At 39.8% G+C, this 21,930-nt stretch overlaps 1 protein-coding gene across 2 annotated transcripts in view; it reads right to left on the bottom strand.

The window, feature by feature from the left end:
• The window catches only part of BABAM2 (BRISC and BRCA1 A complex member 2), a 434,760-nt gene that overhangs the window by 189,673 nt on the left and 223,157 nt on the right, over window positions 1-21,930 (bottom strand). For both annotated transcript variants that reach the window (XM_082671824.1, XM_082671825.1), the window contains one exon: window positions 14,824-14,933. In XM_082671824.1, coding sequence (XP_082527950.1) covers window positions 14,824-14,933 — 110 coding nt within the window. The remainder of the gene's footprint in view (window positions 1-14,823; window positions 14,934-21,930) is intronic.

Genomic DNA, 21,930 nt, shown 5'->3' with positions numbered 1-21,930 from the left:
TTTTGGGAGGCACAGGCAAGACAAAAGGCCAAACTCACTAATGAAAACTTGCTGAACTTACTCTTCAGAATTCCATTCTAAGTCACGAAGAACCCTTCTGGCCCTGCTCCCGGACTAGTAAAATGAACATCTCAAGTCCCTAGAGACTAAGATAGCTCACTCCACTAAAACCAAATACACATCTCTCCTGACAGCTGGTTGTCTTAGCATACTCTGGACTATATATTTATCAAAGAGAAAAAAAAACCCACTCCAGGAGCACAATATTTATTATAGGATTATCTCAGTGACTCAAGCAAACGTAAGTAAGGCTAAATTAAACCATGTTTACTATGATGTTCTATTACTTAAATCCTGACACAAAATCATCCCAAGAGATCTGGGGTCTCATTTCTTGAGACAGTTGATACAGCTTTAAAAATAAAAGGCAAGATTTACTTTTCTTTTAAATCTACCTGTGTTTAGTTGCACAATTTCTTTAATTATTCTAAAAAATCTTTTGAGCATCTAAAATGAAAATTCCCCATCCTCTTAAGATGTTGTGGGAGGGGGAAGGGTGAGCTGTGACAAAGCGAGAGAGAGGCATGGACATATATACACAACCAAACGTAAGGTAGATAGCTAGTGGGAAGCAGCCGCATAGCACAGGGATATCAGCTCGGTGCTTTGTGACCGCCTGGAGGGGTGGGATAGGGAGGGTGGGAGGGAGGGAGACGCAAGAGGGAAGAGATATGGGAACATATGTATATGTATAACTAATTCACTTTGTTATAAAGCAGAAACTAACACACCATTGTAAAGCAAGTATACTCCAATAAAGATGTTAAAAAAAAAAAAAGATGTTGCATTCAGTATCAAATTTAAATAAAATCACAAAATATTGAATTTGCTCATTGCTTTAAAAAAACTTATTTTATCTGATTTATCTGAATTTAATATCCATAATCTCATGAAATCTCACCCATAATTCTAAGTATTACTTTAATATTCAGTTCTCCCCACCCCCCTTCTCTAGGCCCTTTAGTCAAATTTCCGCTTATCCCAGTCTTTGTGGATTACAGGCTATCCAAATGTTCCAAGTGACCATGTCTGTGGCCAGACACACTGTGGGGGTAAAGGCAGGGAAAGAGAGGCTGGAAAGGCCACAGTAGGAGTAGATGACAGGTCACATTAGATCAGAAGCATATGTACCACTTCCAGGATTCAGCTGATAAGCCACTCCTACAAAATAAAGCTCCACCTCTCAGAAACAAGGCCAGGGTTCACAGGGAAACAAGGCTCCTGGCTCGCCACAAAGCACAGCAACAAGAAACAACAATGGAAACCACTTGCCTTTGCAGGCACAGGGATCCAACAGGTCCAAAGCTTTCTGCCCCACCAGGGAGTCCAATATGTGGCGACTGTGGCTGAGCTCACGTGGGACCCGAGGGCAGGGTCAGCTTGGCAGGAGGTGGGCTGTGGCTCACCAACCCTCAATTGCTGGAAAAAGAAGCCCGCCCTTATAGAGTTTAGAGTCCAGGGAAACAGGATGATAATAGAGGCACAAACACAGGAGGGGAGAGTGCAGTCATGCTGGAGAGGCAGGTGGTGGTGGGCAGAAAAGTTCCACGGAGAAGGTGGCGATGGAGAAGAATAAAGAGGACAGACCCTATAGGAGAGGAAAATAAATTCAATGTCCTAGTATAAGAAGCAGTCCAAGCAAAGATACAACAATGAAAAAAGTACAAAGGGTGTTCACAGGAAATCACACACAAAAAACCAGCTTGGCTGAACAACAGGAAACATATAGAAGCCAGATCAGGGTGGAAAGGCAAGCTGGGACTAAAACAGAGAATACTTTGGATGGTGAGAGAGCTGTGCTTAATTCAGTTGGTAACAGGGAGACACTGGTGGTGTGGAGCAAGGAAAGGACACTACATGACCGGAACTTACTTCAAGAAGATAGTGAGAGTTTTGTGCAAAATAAACTGAAATAGGAGGAAAAGTTACAAGGCCATCAGGAGACATGGCAATTGAAGGACTGAAGTGAAATGACAGGAGGAATGACAAAAGTAGAGACATTGTGGAGACAGGGTTTCTAGTACAAAATAGCGGGCTGGCTATTGCCCTTGAGATGCAGCACCTGGGCACTGAAGACCATGCAAGTGCTGTGAACAGAAAGAAGGCCGTGAAGCAGAAAACACTCATCTACTGGAGGAATGATGAGTTTGGTTTTAGACACTCTGAATCTGAGGTGTCAACTGAACGCACAAAAGGATGTATCTATCAAGTGGCTAGAAAAGCAGATCTGCAAACAGGGAGAAAAGCTGGGATTAGAAATAGGGATTTGAGGGTCATCCACAAAGAGGCGAGGCCATAAAAGAGGCCTAGGGGTGGAATCAGGGAAACATAATTTAGTATAATTTAATGGATTGGAAAAGGAAGTAAAGGCAGTGAAGGATGCTAGGAAGGGTCTAAGAATTCCAGGTTTTAGAGGGAAAAAGATGTATTATAAAACTCATGCTAGACTATTCACAACAGCCAAGACATGGAAACAACCTAAATGTTCATCGACAGATGAATGATAAAGAAATTGTCGTACATATACACAATGGAATACTACTCAGCAATAAAAAGGAATGAAATAAGGCCATTTGCAGCAACATGGATGGACCTAGAGATTATCATACTAAGTGAAGTAAGTCAGAAGGAGAAAGACAAATACCATATGATATCACTTATATGTGGAATCTAGAATATGACACAAATGAACCTATCTACGAAACAGAAACAGACTCACGGACATAGAGAACAGACTTGTGGTTGCCAAGGGGGAGGGGGTTGGAGGAGGGATGGAATGGGAGGTTGGGGGTTAGCAGATGTGAGCTTTTATGTACAGAATGGATAAACAACAAGGACCTACTGTATAGCACAGGAAACTATATTCAATATCCTATGATAAACCATAATAGAAAATAATATAAAAAAAGAATGTATATATATGTATAACTGAGTCACTTTGCTGTACAGCAGAAATTAATACAACATTGTAAATCAACTATACTTCAATTAAAAAAAAAAACCTCATGCTAGGAATATTATCATGAAGATCAGATGGGACGCTAAATCTTAAAGCAATTTGAACATTTCAAAGCACAAAACAAATACATTTTTATTGTTACAGTATTACATGTTTAATCTCTAGAAAAGCCACACTGCATTGGAAGTGCCACACTTCCAAAGTTTTCCAAAGTCCCCTCCTCACAAATTGATTGGAAATGTGATCTCCTCCTCTTCCCTTGAAGTCCTTCAGTAGTTAATGTCTTTTCTTAGGTGTTTATACAACTCAAGAAGCACTAACTGAACATCAACCATGAGTCACACACTACAGTAGGCACTTTCATATATCTCCCACCTTGGAGTGGATGAAACTGCAGCCTAAGATGTATCCCCCTTTACAGAAGATGAAATGAGGCTCAAAAAGGTTAAGTATCTTGAGCAAGACTGCCAGCTCGCAAGTGGAGGAGCAGAGGGCTTCTAATGCCAAATCTAATCATGCTTTTTCTATATACAAGTTGGAACGTGTCATATTTGTTCTTACCTCCCTTACTGATTGTAAGCAAACTAAGGGCATAAGCCATATCTCATTTTGAAGCATCTAGCAAAGGGCCTTACACTTGGTCACTTTTCACTGCATTTTTTTGCCTGAAAGAATGAATGCATGGATATTTGCAGGCGCACAGGCCTCACTAATGGTGTCTGTGGGCTGGTAAGCTTTGAGTATTTATTTCCAAGGCGGGGCTGGAACTCAACAACACAAAGTTCTAAAAACAAATTCTGTACTTGTGAAAGATGCCACCTGGTGCGCCTCAGGGGCTGAAGTCCTCTTTTTATGCACAGAGTGGGAACAGCACAGGGAGTGACGAGTTGGTTTTCTTCAAACTACTCCCACAAACCAGCTCAAGCCAAGGAAAGGGCCCACACCTTTTGGGGAAGAGAACTGTGCATTCTCTGCTGCCCATTTAACCTCCAGTGTCACCACCAGAACTGCCAGCAGTCTGGGGAGGAGGGGAAGATAGAGCAGGTTTAGTGCCAGCTCTGATGACGTTATCCTACGATTCCAGCTTTTATGCCAGGAAAAAAAGCCAACTGGTTTGGAATCTAGTTCCCCCCCCCACTACTATTATTCAACCAAAATTTAATTTTCATAACTTACCACTAGCTTTTTTTGCATACTTTACCACTAACTTTTTTTAATTTAATGAACAGTCCTTTGTGTCTAATTCAACTGACTGGTTTTGGTTCCTTGGAAAACAAATGTATGGACCCTGAAATATGTGCATTTCATAAATGTCCCTTGTTGGAGAAGAACGCAAAGTTCTCAGCAGCGTTTACTTTGCAAGCCATGTACGCACACAGTGGGAGACCAGGAAACAACACGCATCTAAACGCTATAAAGGCGACCAGTCAGTCATGCTTTCCAGCGCTGCCAGAAACGCCAGACAAAAATTCCAGGACAGACTTCTGAAGTGAGATTGCATCGCAGAGCTCCATAAATTATAATACACTTGGGAGTTTTCTACCCAATGTCTCTGACAGATGTTCCCTTTTGTGGCGGTCTCTAATTTGGGGGCAGTTGGTATCCATGTCCCTAGAAATCTTTAGGGTACAGTAAATGATCCCCTTCCTCACATCTGATGACAAGACCCCAAAGTAGCCTTCTCCTATGTCTGAGACTAGTTAACGTGAGCACTTGCCTGCTGCACAGACAAGCCGGGGCAGAGATATACCAGCCAGACTGACGTGGGGTATCTCCCGAGCTCAAGATATCCTTCCACGCTCATGGAGAGTCTTTTCTTGACAATTTTTACCTAATGTGGATCAGGCTATTGGTCTCCTGGGCCTCTGCCTGTCAAATACACTGCATGGGACTTGGAACTTCCTAGAAAGAGCCACAGCAGAAGCCAAAGAGAGTACAAGCCTCGGCTAGGGCAAGCTTCTGGCATCAGCTTCGGGCGGGCCCACATGGGATGCTTTTCCCATGACTCCTGAAAGAACTCTCCAAGTCTGACTCTATAATCAATGCCTCGATAGTTAAAAGTTGACAGGATAGCATGAAACACAGAAAACAAATGAGAGCTTAACGCAATATCAAAGATAGTACCAACCTCTCTTCACTCAGTTCCTAGAGTCTATCCTATGACCTTGGCCTTAATGAAATGACATTACTTCTTTTCTATGCTCTGAACTCTGCAAGAGTTAACCAAAGATATTAATAACTTTAGCAACTAGGTAAGCCCTTAGAAGGTCATACCACAATTTGGCCACTTTCCATTTTCACCTTTCTCTAAAACCTCATTTTTACAACTTCTACTGAAGGGCATAACTTTTGTTCGTTTTTCTTTGGTATTACAAGTGCAGCTCTACTAAGTGAACTTGTATCAACCAGGAAAACTGTACAACTTCTCAGTGCAGCATCTTCACATTTTCTTGTGAGAATTACTTACTGACCTAGAACACTGACAATTATTGACTATTATTTGCTATTAGTTACTATGTACTGCATTCGTAAAAGCATTAAAGGAATGAAAAGACGTGTTCCTTGCCCTTGAGTTGCTTCATAGTTAAAAGATGAAAAAAAAAACAAAAACGCACACCACTAACTAAATCTATGGTGGGCAGAGTATAAGAGTGATATACATTCAGTGTTATAAGAACTCAGGGGAAGGCTAGACTAATTGTGCTCAGGGAAAATGGGTGGTAGACGGCGTTTGATTAAGGCCTTAGAAAATGTATAATATTTCAATGCAAAGAGGGCATTAGAGAAGGGATTTTACATGGAGGTAACAGCTTTAGCAAAGGCATGGAGGCAAGAGAGTACATGCGAATTAAGAAAACGTCAAGTGAAGCACAGGCTACAGAAGGGGAAATGACTGGAAACTGATCTGGAAAAGTAAGCTGTGGCCAGTTCTTAACATAAAAAGAGGGGGGTAAATGTAGAAAGTCAGATTTTAGAAATAGGAAATCGCTTTTAAAATATTCCCTTCACCAACAATTTTCCCCCTCATATCTTTGACTTTTAGAGTGAGAAATATTTTATTAGCAAGTTCACGTGCAAAGTAGGTGCGATCACTTCAAAGAACAGTAGCGTGGACGCTGGCAACACTGCTTTCCTCAGCTGGCAAGTTCTCGGCTGCAGCTTAACCGATACGTTCTTATTACCCACATCTTGTGATGTTTTATTGATAACTCTTTTTTGTCATCACCAAAATACCTTCTTAATTTCGCTCATTATGTATGTCCTGAGTGGCTACTCCGGAACTAGTATTCACTCACTTGTTCACTCATCCTCTCCTTTTCTGTCCCGACTTGTCCTACTAACCACTAACCCACTCACTCAGTCCCTCACTCTTCTCCTGTAAACTATATCAGTGATAATAACATTAATAGCTACTCCTTGCTATAGTGCCAGGCACTGCAGTTAATGCTTTATGAACAGTATTTAATACAATGCTCAAAACAACACTATGAAATAGGTATTATTACCCCTATTTTACGGATGAGGAAACAAGTTCAAAGATGTTACCTATTTTGCCAGCTGCTAAGTGACAGAACCCAGGTTTAAACCAGATATGCTTAACCCTGGAACCCTTGCCTGTTACCACTTCACTGTACTGCCTTCAACACCCTTTGGCCTCTTACTGCTATGGGTCAGTATTTTCAGTTATAAATGAAAACATTCATTGAGTGCCTGTTACTGTAAGATCCTGTTCTAGGTGCTGTCATGTATATAAATAGAGGAGAGAATGCCTGTGGGTTATTAATGCTCATAATCTCCCATATTTGAGGATAAACAGCCATGTCTTTTATCAGCGTGTAAGACGGTATGTCCATGATTCATAAATTAGCGCAACTAAGGACAGAGGGGGTGAAAATAGCTTAGTACATGAATGTGGATGGTGACCACATCTCAGACAGAAATCAGCCAACCCTGACTAAATGACTTACAGAGAATTTTAATAATACATTTCAATTGGTCTGTAAAAACTCTCTCTGCTGATGAAAAATCTGTCCTGTCAAAAGTTCCCAACCAAATCTGCTTACAATCCATTTTCAATGAACCTCAACTTCCTTTGAAGTAGAATAAGCTAGTAAAGCATTTTAGCCAACAATAAGCACGTTGCGAAGCTAGTCCTTATAAGATTCATTACTGATGAATAAAGTTATTGAGTTAAAACACAAACGTGATATTAAACTACTTGTACCACAGGGCCTTCAAGATGGCAGAGGACTAAGACATGGAGATCACCTTCCTCCCCACAAATAGATCAAAAATACATCTACATGTGGAACAGCTCCTACAGAACACCTACTGAACGCTGGCAGAAGACCTCACACCTCCCAAAGGCAAGAAACTCCCCACGTACCTGGGGAGGGTAAAAGAAAACAGAAAAATTAGAGACAAAAGCATAGGGACGGGACCTGCCCCTCTGGGAGGGAGCTGTGAAGGAGGAAAGGTTTCCACACACTAGGAAGGTCCTTCGCGGGTGGAGACTGCGGGTGGCAGAGGGGGGAGCTTCGGAGCCACAGAGGAAAGTGCAGCAACAGGCGTGTGGAGGGCAAAGCAGAGAGATTCCCGCACAGAGGAGCAGTGCCGACCAGCACTCACCAGCCTGAGAGGCTTCTCTGCTCACCCGCCGGGGCGGGCGGGGGCTGGGAGCTGAGGCTCGGGCTTCAGAGGTCAGATCCTAGGGAGAGAACTGGGGTTGGCTGTGTGAACACAGCCTGAAGGGGGCTGGTGTGCCACAGCTAGCGGGAGGGAGTCTGGGAAAAAGTTTGGAACTACCTAAGAGGCAAGAGACAATTGTTTCAGGGTGCGTGAGGAGAGGGGATTCCGAGCACTGCCTAAACGAGCTGCAGCGATGGGCGTGAGCCGTGTCTATCAGTGTAGACACCAGAGACGGGCATGAAACACTAAGGCTGCTGCTGCAGCCACCAAGAATCCTGTGTGCAAGCACAGGTCACTATCCACACTTCCCCTCCCAGGAGCCTGTGCAGCCCGCCACTGCCAGGGTCCCGTGATCCAGGGACAACTTCCCCGGGAGAACACACGGTGTGCCTCAGGCTGGTGCAACGTCACACTGGCCTCTGCGGCCACAGGCTCACCCCGCATTCCGTACCCCTCCCTCTCCCTGGCCTGAGTGAGCCAGAGCCCCCTATTCAGCCGCTCCATAACCCCCTCCTGTCTGGGCGAAGAACAGATGTCAGAGGTTGATCTACATGCAGAGGCAGGGCCATATCCAAGGCTGAACCCCAGGAGCTGTGCGAACAAAGAAGAGAAAGGGAAATTTCTCCCAGCAGCCTCAGAAACAAGGGATTAAGTCTCCACAATCAGCTGGGTGTACCCTGCAACTGTAGAATACCTGAATAGATAACAAATCATCCCAAAACTGAGGCGGTGAACTTTGGGAGAAACTGTAGACTTGGGGTTTGCTGTGTGCAACTGACTAGTTTCTGATTCTTATGTTTATCTCAGTATAGTTCTTAGCACTTGTTATCATTGGTGGATTTGTTTATTGGTTTGGTTGCTCTCTTCCTTTTTTTTCTTACTTAAAAAAAATTTTTTAATTAAAAAAATTTTGTAATAATATTTATTTTTTATTTTAATTTTTTTTTATTTTATTTATTTATTTTTCTTTCTTTCTTTTTTTCCTCCCTTTTCTTCTCAGCCACGTGACGGACAGGGTCTTGGCACTCCGGCCGGGTGTCAGGCCTGAGACTCTGAGGTGGGAGAGCCGAGTTCAGGACATTGGGCCACCAGAGACCTCTCAGCCCCATGTAATATAAAGCAGCAAGAACTCCCACAGAGACCTCCGTCTCAACACTAAGAACCAGAGCCACTCAACGACCAACAAGCTCCAGTGCTGGTCACCCCATGTCAAACAGCTAGCAAGACAGGAATACAACCCCACCATTAGCAGAGAGGCTGCCTAAAATCATACTAAGTTCACAGACACCCCAAAACACACTACCAGACGCAGTCCTGCCCACCAGAAAGACAAGATCCAGCCTCATCCACCAGAACACAGGAACCAGTCCCCTCCACCAGAAAGCCTACACAACCCACTGACACAACCTCACCCACTGGGGGCAGACACCAAAACAACAGGAACTACGAACCTGCAGCCTGTGAAAAGAAGACCCTAAACACAGTAAGTTAAGCAAAATGAGAAGACAGAGAAACACACAGCAGATGAAGAAGCAAAGTAAACACCCACCAGACCAAACAAATGAAGAGGAAATAGGCAGCCTACCTGAAAAAATATTCAGAGTAATGAGAGTAAAGATGATCGAGAAGCTTGGAAATAGAATGGAGAAATTACAAGAAACGTTTAAAAAGGACCTAGAAGAACTAAAGAGCAAACAAACAATGATGAACAACAAAACAAATGAAATTAAAAATTCTCTAGAAGGAATCAATAGCAGAATAACTGAGGCAAAGAACGGATAAGTGACCAGGAAGATAAAATAGTAGAAATAACTACCACATAGCAGAATAAAGAAAATAGAATGAAAACAATTGAGGACAGTCCCAGAGACCTCTGGGACAACGTTAAACGCACCAAGAGTCGAATTATAGGGGTTCCAGAAGAAGAGGAAGAGAAAAAGAGAGGGACTGAGAAAGTATTTGAAGAGATTATAGTTGAAGACTTCCCTAATATGGGAAAGGAAACAGTCAATCAAGTATGGAAGCGCAGAGAGTCCCATACAGGATAAATCCAAGGAGAAACATGCCAAGACACATATTAATCAAACTATCAAAAATTAAATGCAAAGAAAAAATATTAAAAGCAGCAAGGGAAAAACAACAATTAACACACAAGGGAATCCCCATAAGGTTAACAGCTGATCTTTCAGCAGGAACTCTGCAAGCCAGAAGGGAGTAGCAGGACCTATTGAAAGTGATGAAAGGGAAAAACCTACAACCAAGATGACTCTACCCAGCAAGGATCTCATTCAGATTAGACAGAGAAATTAAAACCTTTACAGACAAGCAAAAGTGAAGAGAATTCAGCACCACCAGACCAGCTTTACAACAAATGCTAAAGGAACTTCTCTAGGCAGGAAACACAATAGAAGGAAAAGAATTACAATAACAAACTCAAAACAATTAAGAAAATGGTAATAGGAATATACATATCGATAATTACCTTAAATGTAAATGGATTAAATGCTCCCACCAAAAGACACAAACTGGCTTAATGGATACAAAAACAAGACCTGTATATATGCTGTCCACAGGAGACCCACTTCAGACCTAGGGACACATACTACTGAAAGTGAGGCGATGGAAAAAGATATTCCATGTAAATGGATATCAAAAGAAAGCTGGAGTAGCAATTCTCATATCAGACAAAATAGACTTTAAAATAAAGACTATTACAAGAGACAAAGAAGGACACTACACAATGATCAAGGGATCAATCCAAGAAGAAGATATAAAAATAGTAAATATTTATGCACCCAACATAGGGCACCTCAATACATAAGGCAAATGATAACAGCCATAAAAGGGGAAATCAACAGTAACACAATAATAGTAGGGGATTTTAACACCCCACTTTCACCAATGGACTGATCATCCGAAATGAAAATAAGGAAACACAAGCTTTAAATGATACGTTAAACAAGATGGACTTAATTGATATTGATAGGACATTCCATCCAAAAAAAACAGAATACACTTTCTTCTCAAGTGCTCATGGAACATTTGCCAGAATAGACCATATATTCGGTCACAAATAAAGCCTTGGTAAATTTTAAAAAATTGAAATCGTATCAAGTATCTTTTGTTACCACAACACTATGAGACTAAATATCAATTACAGGAAAAAAAACTGTAAAAAATACAAACACATGGAGGCTAAACAATACACTATTAAATAACCAAGAGATCACTGAAGAAATCAAAGAGCAAATCAAAAAATACCTAGAAACAAATGACAATGAAAACATGATGACCCAAAACCTATGGGATGCAGCGAAAGCAGTTCTAAGAGGAAAGTGTATAGCAATACAATCCTACCTCAAGACACAAGAAAAATCTCCAACAACCCAACCCTACACCTAAAGCAATTAGAGGAAGAAGAACAAAAAAACCCCAAAGTTAGCAGAAGGAAAGAAATCATAAAGAACAGATCAGAAATAAATGAAAAAGAAATGAAGGAAACGATAGCAAAGATCAGTAAAACTGAACGCTGCTTCTTTGAGAAGATAAACAAAATTGATAAAACATTAGCCAGACTCATCAAGAAAAAAAGGGAGAAGACTCAAATCAACAGAATGAGAAGTGAAAAAGGAGAAGTAACAACCGACACTGCAGAAATACAAAGGATCGTGAGAGATTACTACAAGCAGCTATACACCAATAAAATGGACAACCTGGAAGAAATGGACAAATTCTTAGAAAAGCACTACCTTCCAAGACTGAACCAGGAAGAAACAGAAAATATGAACTGACCAATCACAAGCATTGAAATTGACACTGTGATTAAAAATCTTCCAACCAACAAAAGCCCAGGACCAGATGGCTTCACGGGCGAATTCTATCAAACATCTAGAGAACTAACACCTATCCTTCTCAAACTCTTCCAAAATATAGCAGATGGAGGAACACTCCCAAACTCATTCTACGAGGCCACCATCACCCTGATACCAAAACCAGACAAAATGTCACAAAAAAAGAAAACTGCAGGCCAATATCACTGATGAACATAGATGCAAAAATCCTCAACAATATACTAGCAAATGGAATCCAACAGCACATTAAAAGGGTCATACACCATGATCAAGTGGGGTTTATCCCAGGAATGCAATGATTCTTCAATATAGGCAAATCAATCAATGTGATACACCATATTAACAAATTGAAGGATAAAAACCATAAGATAATTCAACACCCATTTATGATAAACACCCTCCTGAAAGTAGGCATAGAGGGAACTTACCTCAACATAATTAAGGCTATATATGACAAACCCACAGGCAACGTCATTCTCAATGGTGAAAAACTGAAACAATTTCCACTAAGATCAGGAAGAAGACAAGGTTGCCCACTCTCACCGCTCTTATTCAACATAGTTTTGGAAGTTTTAGCCACAGCAATCAGAGAAGAAAAAGAAATAAAAGGGATCCAAATCAGAAAAGAAGTAAAACTGTCACTGTTTGCAGATGACATGATACTATACATACAGAATCCTAAAGATGCTACCAGAAAACTACTAGAGCTAATCAATGCTTTTGGTAAAGTAGCAGGATAGAAAATTAATGCACAGAAATCTCTTGCATTCCTATACACTAATGATGAAAAATCTGAAAGAGAAATTAAGGAAACACTCCCACTTACCACTGCAACAAAAAGAATAAAATACCTAGGAATAAACTTACCTAAGGAGACAAAAGACCTGTATGCAGAAAACTATAAGACACTGATGAAAGAAATGAAACATAATACAAACAGATGGCAAGATATACCATGTTCTTGGATTGGAGGAATCAACACTGTGAGAATGACTACACTGCTCAAAGCAATCTACTGATTCAATGCAATCTCTATCAAACTGTCAATGGCATTTTTCACAGAAGTAGAACAAAAAATTGCAAGATTTGTATGGAAACACAAAAGACCCCAAATAGCCAAAGCAATCTTGAGAAAGAAAAACGGAGCTGGAGCAATCAGGCTCCCTGACTTCAGACTATACTACAAAGCTACAGTGCTCAAGACCGTATGGTACTGGCACAAAAACAGAAACACAGATCAATGGAACAGGATAGAAAGTCCAGAGTTAAACTCACACACATATGGTCACCTTATCTTTGATAAAGGAGGTAAGAATATACAATGGAGAACAGACAGCCTCTTCAATAAGTGGTGCTGGGAAAACTGGACAGCTACATGTAAAAGAATGAAATTAGAACACTCCCTAACACCATACACAAAAAAAAACTCAAAATGCATTAAAGACCTAAACGTAAGGCCAGACACTATAAAACTCTTAGAGGAAAACATAGGCAGAACACTCTATGACATAAATCACTGCACGATCCTTTTTGACCCACCTCCTAGAGAAATGGAAATAAAAACAAATGGGACCTAATGAAACTTAAAAGGTTTTGCACAGCAAAAGAAGCCATAAACAAGACGAAAACAAAACCCTCAGAATGGGAGAAAATATTTGCAAATGAAGCAACTGACAAAGGATTAATCTCCAAAATATACAAGCAGCTCATGCAGCTCAATATCAAAAAAACAAACAACCCAATCCAAAAATGGGCAGAAGACCTAAATAGACATTTCTCCAAAAATGATATACAGATTGCCAACAAACACATGAAAGGATGCTCAACATCACTAATCATTAGAGAAATGCAAATCAAACTACAATGAGGTATCACCTCACACCAGCCACAATGGCCAGCATCAAAAAATCTACAAACAATAAATGCTGGAGAGGGTGTGGAGAAGAGGGACCCCTCTTGCACTGTTGGTGGGAATGTAAATTGGTACAGCCACTATGGAGAACAGTATGGAGGTTCCTTAAGAAACTAAAAATAGAACTACTATACGACCCAGCAATCCCACTACTGGGCATATACCCTGAGAAAACCATAATTCAAAAAGAGTCATGTACCACAATGTTCATTGCAGCTCTATTTACAGTAGCCAGGACATGGAAGCAACCTAAGTGTCCACTGACAGATGAATGGATAAAGAAGATGTGGCTCATATATACAATGGAATATTACTCAGCCATAAAAAGAAACGAAATTGAGTTATTTGTAGTGAGGTGGATGGACCTAGAGTCTGTCATACTAAGTGAAATAAGTTAGAAAGGGAAAAACAAATACTGTATGCTAACACATATATATGCAATCAAAAAAAAAAAAAAGGTTCTGAAGAACCTAGGAGCAGGACAGGAACAAAGATGCAGATGGAGACAATGGACTTGAGGACACGGGGAGGGGGAAGGGTAAGCTGGGACGAAGTGAGAGAGTGGCATTGACATATATACACTATCAAATGTAAAACAGATAGCTAGTGGGAAGCAGCCAAATAGCACAGGGAGATCAGCTCGGTGCTTTGTGACCACCTAGAGGGGTGGGATAGGGAGGGTGGGAGGGAGACGCAAGAGGGAGGGGATATGGGGATATATGTATACATATAGCTGATTCACTTTGTTATACAGCAGAAACTAACACAACATAATTCTAAAGCAATTATACTCCAATAAAGATGTTAAAAAAATAAAATAAAATAAACTACTTGTACCATGTAGCCTGAATGTTGTGTAAAGTTATATAGAACTATTTCAACACAGAAAAATAATTCGAACATGTCATCGTTTTAAGCTATCTGCTTATTCTATTCCCTTCACTAATCTGGATAAGTTAATACTGTCAGGATACTGGTTACATTTTTGCAAACAACTGTAAGTATTACAAATACACAAGAAATTGCATAGGATGTTGTTCAGCAGTCCTCTTTCGGGTAACCATACATACTCAGGGGCATTTGGAAGGAGTCACAATTGTGAATCCAGTCTACCAGGCACAGTATTCACATCACAAACTGCACAACTAAGTCTCATCCAAAGATCACAGTTGCAAATACCAACTGCATTTACTCTGAAATCTAAACTCTGAATAGAATTCATTTTTAAGAAAACAAAAGTCAATAAAGAGAAGTCATTTTAAGAGTTTAAGAGTGGCAAAAGAAGTAGCAAGCATGTTTGATTAACAAGGAGAAGCATCAGGCTACATAACATAAATGACACGGATACTTACTGTTCAATTCGGGGTGACAAGTACAGCTTAGGATACACCTGAGTGGCTTCAGTGTCCTCAAAACTGACAGAAAGGAGGGCCACATCTTCTCCAGGGTCTTCATTCACATCCTTAAACAGTTAGTGAAAAACACAATGCCATCAGTTCCTTCTCTCATGACATCTTTCTGGTGACCAGCTTACAGCCCACTAGCAATGAGACCAGAGGTGCGAGTTACCTGGATTCAAGACGCCACACATCCTTTGCCACCTACCTAGTCACTCTTTTAGAGTGATAGCTTTCAAACTTTCTGACCAAAGCCTACCACAGTGAGAAAAAGCCTGCCACCAATTTCACTTGTTCCCACATTCCAAGAGGGGAAAAGTGAATCTGGTGATAACAAAGAATTAGACAAAAACATAGTTAACAAATTACAGTAATCATGCTGCTAGCAAGATATATAATGGCTTATAATTTACATAATACATACAAATGGCTTAAAATTTACTTTTTCTGGGATGAAGATGCATTATAAACATGATTTATATCACTAGACAACAACAAAATCTTAAAATACCCAGTAATTTTATTATATCTACCTTGATAATATAAGTTATTTAAATGGCAAACATTACCAAGAAGCATATCACTGTGAAGTATTCCACTGTACATGCAAATGGCAGGGTGTTGATGTATATATCTGCTTTAGCAAAATGATTATGGATGATTCATATGTGAACCACAAGACATACGTATCTTAAAAGACTAGTTATAAGAATATTATGACAAAAACATTGTTGATCCAGATATGTATCAAGAAACATTGAGAGGTTAACCAAACAACCCACAATAAACTAGACTGGTAATGATAAAGCTAAACTTACTGTAATTTATAATTAAAAAGCAAGAATAGCAACAATCGAATGTCATAACCAACCCAAACCAACACGGATGATACACTGAATTGTCCTGAATTAAAATTGTGGGATTTACAACTATGTGCATGTGCTTTATGATTGCTGCCAAGCCCTGAGTATTTGCCAGGCTGCCAGAAGAAAATACCAAATTAGAATAAATTCTCATTGCATGTTGATTTCAATTTGTGAAGAGCAAATTCTAAAAACCCTTAATAATTTATTTCTGGTTGATAGTGGCTCCAAGTCAAATGCAGGTTTTTTAAAAAACTTGATAGCATTGCGCATCTTTCACCCCGAAGGACCGGTAAGAACTGACCCACATTTCCGAATCAGTTCACAGGTCCTCAGGAGGGCTCAGCAGCCATCCTAGGAGGGTCCCAACCCAGACTTTAAGAATCACTGCCCGTGAGCTGTGAGAATCTCAGATATGAAGTCCTTCCTTTGATCTAAAACTAACCTCAGCCCTGTTTCTCCTGCATCCTAGGAAGCTGGACATCATGCTCACCTGCTCACCTCTAGCATCTTCAGTGTCCTTGCTCTGCCTTCTATTGTGTCTATAGGATGCACAAGTGTGGCAAGTATACATAGGGACAAGGACTGGAAGTCTCTCCCATCTTAAAATATAAAAATTTTAAAAAGAAAGAAACGAATCATGCTCGTCTCTACCTAGTTCCCTGGGTTCTCTCTCTCCTCCCCTGCACAGACTGCTGAAAGAGTGGTCCACACTCCCTGCCTCACTCCCTCCCCTCCTCTTAGCCTCCCCTTAGCCCACTAGAGTAGCCTTCTGACCTTACTTCTTCCCACAGGCAGCCACTAAACACAGCAAATGCCTCTCGGTCCTTACCTTACTTGATCTCTAAACAGTATTTGACATGGAAATCTCTCTCCTCGGGAAATTCTCTTTCTTGCTTCTAAGAAACTATACTCTCCTGGTCTTCTTCTGTCTCTTGGCCACTTACCCTTCCCTTTTCATTCTCTCTTTTATAACTTCTCAACTGATTTTTCATTTTACATTACATTTAGCCTTGTTGTAACTAGTCAAATGATACAGAAGTTTTTAAAAGAAAAAGCATTTCCACCCTCACTTTTCAAGGTAACCAATAGTAACCGTTACATGGGCTTAAACAGCTTTTTCTATGATCATAAACACACACACACACACTTGCATATAAATAACTCTTTAACCCTGTGTCTTGTTTTCCCTAATGGAGTCATATTATACACAGGACTCTACCAACTGCTTTCTAAATAGCCACATAATATTCCACGGCATGGATTTATTTTCTATTTGACCATTCCCCTAGCAACAGACATTCAGGTTGTCTGTAGTTCTTAGCTACTTGATCGTGCTACAATAAATATCCTTGTATATATACCCTTTACTAGTGGGATTCATAGTTCTTAGGAGATAACTAAAACTCAGCTGTTGGGTCAAAGGTTATAAATATTTTACATTTTAATAGAGTTTAATAGATTGTTTTTCTAAAAATTTTGCAGCAGTTCACATTTGGACCCATGAGTTTGCATCAGTATGAGAGAGAGCCTCTTTCCGTTCATCCTGAGTCACTGGATAACACTGGCTGTTGTCACTCTTTAATTTAATGTTGGCCATCTGATAGCTGGAAAATGGTATCTCAATTTAGACTCAATGAATGAAGCTGGGCAATGTTTTTCACTTGTTTACTGGTCATTTACATTTCTCCTGTAAATTTTCCCAACAAATCCTTTACCCATTTTGCTTAAAGGTTCTTAGACTTTTTTGTTATTGCCGTGTATTAGATTTACTAACCCTTGTCTATCATGTGTATTATACATATTTTCTCTTTTTGACTTCTGACTTTGTCTAGGGGCTCTTCTGACATCAGAAGAAAATTTAGATTGCTATAGAGTTAAATCTGGTTAATAACTCAGGGGTTGTTTAACCATTTTCCTAGTTTTTCATCTAACATTGTTACAATTTTATTTTTACATGTAGATTTGCAATACACATGTATATCTGGAGTATATTTTTAGGTGGTATGACACAGGAAGTACGTACAAGGATGATTTTAGTACAGTGCCTGGAACACAGAAACCACTCAATGTCTGCTGAATGGATAAATCAATAAACAATTTAACGTTAATTCCTAACTGTATTTCTCCACTCCTAGTGATTTTCAGCAACCTGCTTTACAAAAGTTGCTGTCACCAGTGATGTCTGGAAACTAAGTACTGGCTCCTTGCTCCTGTCCTCCCCCCGCACACACACCCCCTCAGGTACACCAAGGTCCCTAGAACTAGTGGTTTTAAAAGGAAAGCCAAGATTGGGAGTCTGAGTTTATCTATCACTTTTTGCTCTTTTATAGATGATAAAGAGTCCAACCTTGAATATTCCTTTCTGCAAAGTAAGGATGGAAAATTTTAAAAATACTTATAGTCTCAACAAATAGAAACTATGTAATTATATGACTCTAAAACTCATAAAATATCTAAAATAAGGTTGAAGCTAAGCTTGAAAAAATTCACATTCAGAGGGACAAATTTATTTTATTTTATTATTTTTTTATAAATTTATTTACTTTACTTATTTATTTTTGTCTGCATTGGGTCTTCGTTGCTGTGTGTGGGCTTTCTCTAGCTAGAGCGAGAGGGGGCCACTCTTCGTTGCAGTGCGTGGGCTTCTTACTGCGGTGGCTTCTCTCGTTGCAGAGCACAGGCCCTAGAGCACGCAGGATTCAGTAGTTGTGGTGCACAGGCTCAGTAGTTGTGGCTTGCGTTGCGGGCTCTAGAGTGCAGGCTCAGTAGTTGTGGCTCACGGGCTTAGCTGCTCCACGGCATGTGGGATCTTCCCGGATCAGGGCTTGAACCGGTGTCCCCTGCATTGGCAGGCGGATTCTTAACCACTGTGCCATCAGGGAAGTCCCGGGACAAATTCATTTTATAATCTAAGTGTAGAAGTAGTCCCCCTTTCGAGTTAGGCTGGTCATCTTAAGAGAGACAATAAAAAAAGAACTAACATTGAACTGACTTTCAGATACCTTTCTCCAATGACTAAGTTTCCTTGTTAAAGGTCAAGGCTCTGACCTCAAGTCACAAAACTCTGTAAAAACAAAAAAAACACTGCAAAACTTGGGCCCACTAAAAACCCTTTTAATTAACAGCTTCATTCCATATGCCTATGGATAATTTATAATTATTTCCCTTTCCTGCTTTTTAACTTCTCATTTCACTACTATTTAAGCAAAGAACAGAAATGCTCAGAGACAGTCCTCCAAACAACCGGAATGACCCTGGTTTATATAATCAACGTTTATTATCTGGCATCCTGCAAAAAGTACACGAAACATTACTCTGAATATGAAAATAGTTGTTTCCAGGAGTTCCTTTACAAACTACTTTAATATGATTTATTCCCCTTGGTGTGGCACGTGAGTTTTCCCCGAGTTGGTATTTGATTCCTAATGGATACGTAAGTTTGACTTTGAGAGCTTAAATAAGCCCAAAGAGTTCCAAAAATACAAATCCACACAGAGCTGTTTCCAGTTTCTGCAACTCTAACAGGATTGTACATGTGTTCCTTTCCATCTGGGAAATTATAAAAGAAGCTCTTGTACCATGGCTCTTAGAAGCTAACATTACAGATGATTATTGTAACCACTAATGGCAGCATTTAGAAAACAGGGGGTGGTTACAGTGTAGTAGGGGACATTTAAAAATGTATAAGTATACATTTTCAGGGCTTTCTATCTGCGCCATTTGAAACTGCAACAAGCTAAAATGGGAGAAAGACGCCGAACATGAAGCTAAAAAAAAAAAAAATACTGACTCCTACCTTTATAAAAGCATGTCAGGCACTGATATACATAGGGTGAGGCAATAATGGCCATGATATTTTGCTGAAAACTAACTATGGATTTGGCTCGGCACTTGGCTGTAGCACAAAGGGGTTCCTACGGCTTGCAGTGAATAGTCACTAGATGGTGAGTTCCTTGCAGGCTGGGAGTTTTTCCTGTTCATTTTTGTATCCCCTGTGTCTGGAACATAGTAAATATATAGCAAATTGGTTGAAAAAAAACTGAATTAATGCAGGAATGACTGTAAGAATGAGGAAATAACGGAGTAAAACAGAAAATGCTTTTTGCTAGAAAGTTTCTCAATATTTATCTCTCTAGTTCCTTAAATCTATGACTACTTAAGATTTTATCAAAGAAAACTCAAAGCTGAACCATAGGTAAGCAAAGGGTATACCGACTAATAAAAGTTAACATTCTGCTTAGGTCATAATGGTTTATCTATACACCTATTCTCAATCGCCGCTCATTGCAAATATCCAAAGGGTGTAGAAAAGACAACAATTAGCCTTGGAAATGAAAGCAAACACAAGTACAATTTATCATTATGTTGTACCTTTCTGATATGCTAATTTTCCAAGTGAGGAAAGCAGCCATTGAACAAGCCCCTATATGTTGAGTGTCAATACAGGAACAAACTATCAATTAACTAATTGGTGATAGACATTAGCTGGACAATATATATTACAAACCACATGTCACATAGGAAGACTAAAAAAGCCACTGTATTTCTCAATTCGAAAAGGCTTACAACAAAGCTATAACCATTACTAGCAAAACCAGTTTGTGGACATAAAGACTATAAGGAAGCTATTATACTGCCTGTGAAAAATAGAGTAAGAAACATTTAGAGTTACATTTAAAATGATATTAAACAAGACCCAGGATTAATCATGATTCCTAGGGCGAAAAAACTAGGTCTGAGTAAGCACCTCATTATACAAAAGCTATGAGCTTTTGAAAAGATGTAAGCAAATTAAAAATCCCCAAAACAGAAACTTATTTTAAAATATACTAAGTGAGGTTTGTACTTTAGAGGCCCAGTATTTTGCTATTACAGATTCGTCATCAAATTACATAAATTTAGATTTTTCAAAGTCAGGTTTTTTCAAGTAAGAGAATAAGACTCTCATGATGCTACCGTTCATTTAACAAACATTTAACAAAGTAAGGAAAATAGATAATATGTTACAAATATTACGGAGAAAAATGAAAGCAGGGGAAGGGGGCAAGGAGTGAGGAGGGAATGGGAGTTTCAAGAGAGCGTTCCAAGACAGCTTGTGGAGACTCAGCAGTGGCCTCTCATTACTTGCGACAGGAGATTTAGGATGAAAAGTCCTCTTGACTCACTGCGCTATATATCAGCATAAGTAGTCCCCATCAACATTCGAATTTGTATTCTACTAGCATTAAGACATGACAATGAACATGCTAGGGAACTGAATTAAATCTAAGCAAAAGAAATATGCAAGAACGAGGAAAACGATGTACCTGACAGAAGACCTTGGTCTCACTGCTAAGGGGTCTCTGTCCAATAAAGACACTGGTCATTTTTTTTGAAATCAGGTCATTTCCTCTTCATCAAAGTGCTGGGAAATATACAAGTGCAAGGAAAGCCAGTGTAGTCGGAAAGCAAAATGGATACAAGAGTAAGGAATCGATGGGCGTCGCGTCCTGTCGGGCCCTTTTGCCCTGGGCCCCTCCTTTCCATGCAGCAGGGGTTGCTGCACTGGGGTTGGGGTTCTGAAGGCCTAGTTACTGCTTATCTCACCACATACTGAGTTCTTGCCTAAAAACTACTTTGATATATTGATATATCTTGTGAAGGTAGCCTTTAAGAGAGTTACGTCTGATTTGGTTTCTCCAAATAGAAATGGGAGTAAAAAGATTCCCTCTGCTTAGTCCAGACAAACTGGGCCACTCCCCATGCATTTTACTAGATCTTGACTAACACTTTTGCACTTGCCACTTCCCTTATCAAAAAGCTCTTTCTCTTGAGGAGGTTGGGAAGGGCAGAATAGGTGAAGGGGATGAAGAGGTACAAACCTCCAGTTATAAAATAAATAAGCCACAGGGATATAAGATACAGAATAAGGAATATGGTCAATAATATTGTAGTGATCATTTCATAATGTATGCAGATGTCAAGTCACTATGTAGTACACTTGAAGGTAACATAATATTGTACATCAACTATACTTCAATTAAAAATAAAACACAATTTAAAAATGCTCTTTCTCTCCTTTTCTTAATTGGTGTGACTTTAATTTCATTTTTCTTTTTAAAGATTTTTTTTAAGTGTGGTCCATTTTTTAAAGGCTTTATTGAATTTGTTACAATATTGCTTCTGTTTTATGTTTTGGTTTTTTGGCCGTGAGGCA

Source organism: Grampus griseus, assembly GCF_964374135.1.
Source record: "Grampus griseus genome assembly, chromosome: 15".
NCBI lineage: Eukaryota > Metazoa > Chordata > Mammalia > Artiodactyla > Delphinidae > Grampus > Grampus griseus.
The sequence above is the reverse complement of the archived record's forward strand: the minus strand, read 5'-3'. Positions and strand labels throughout refer to the sequence as shown.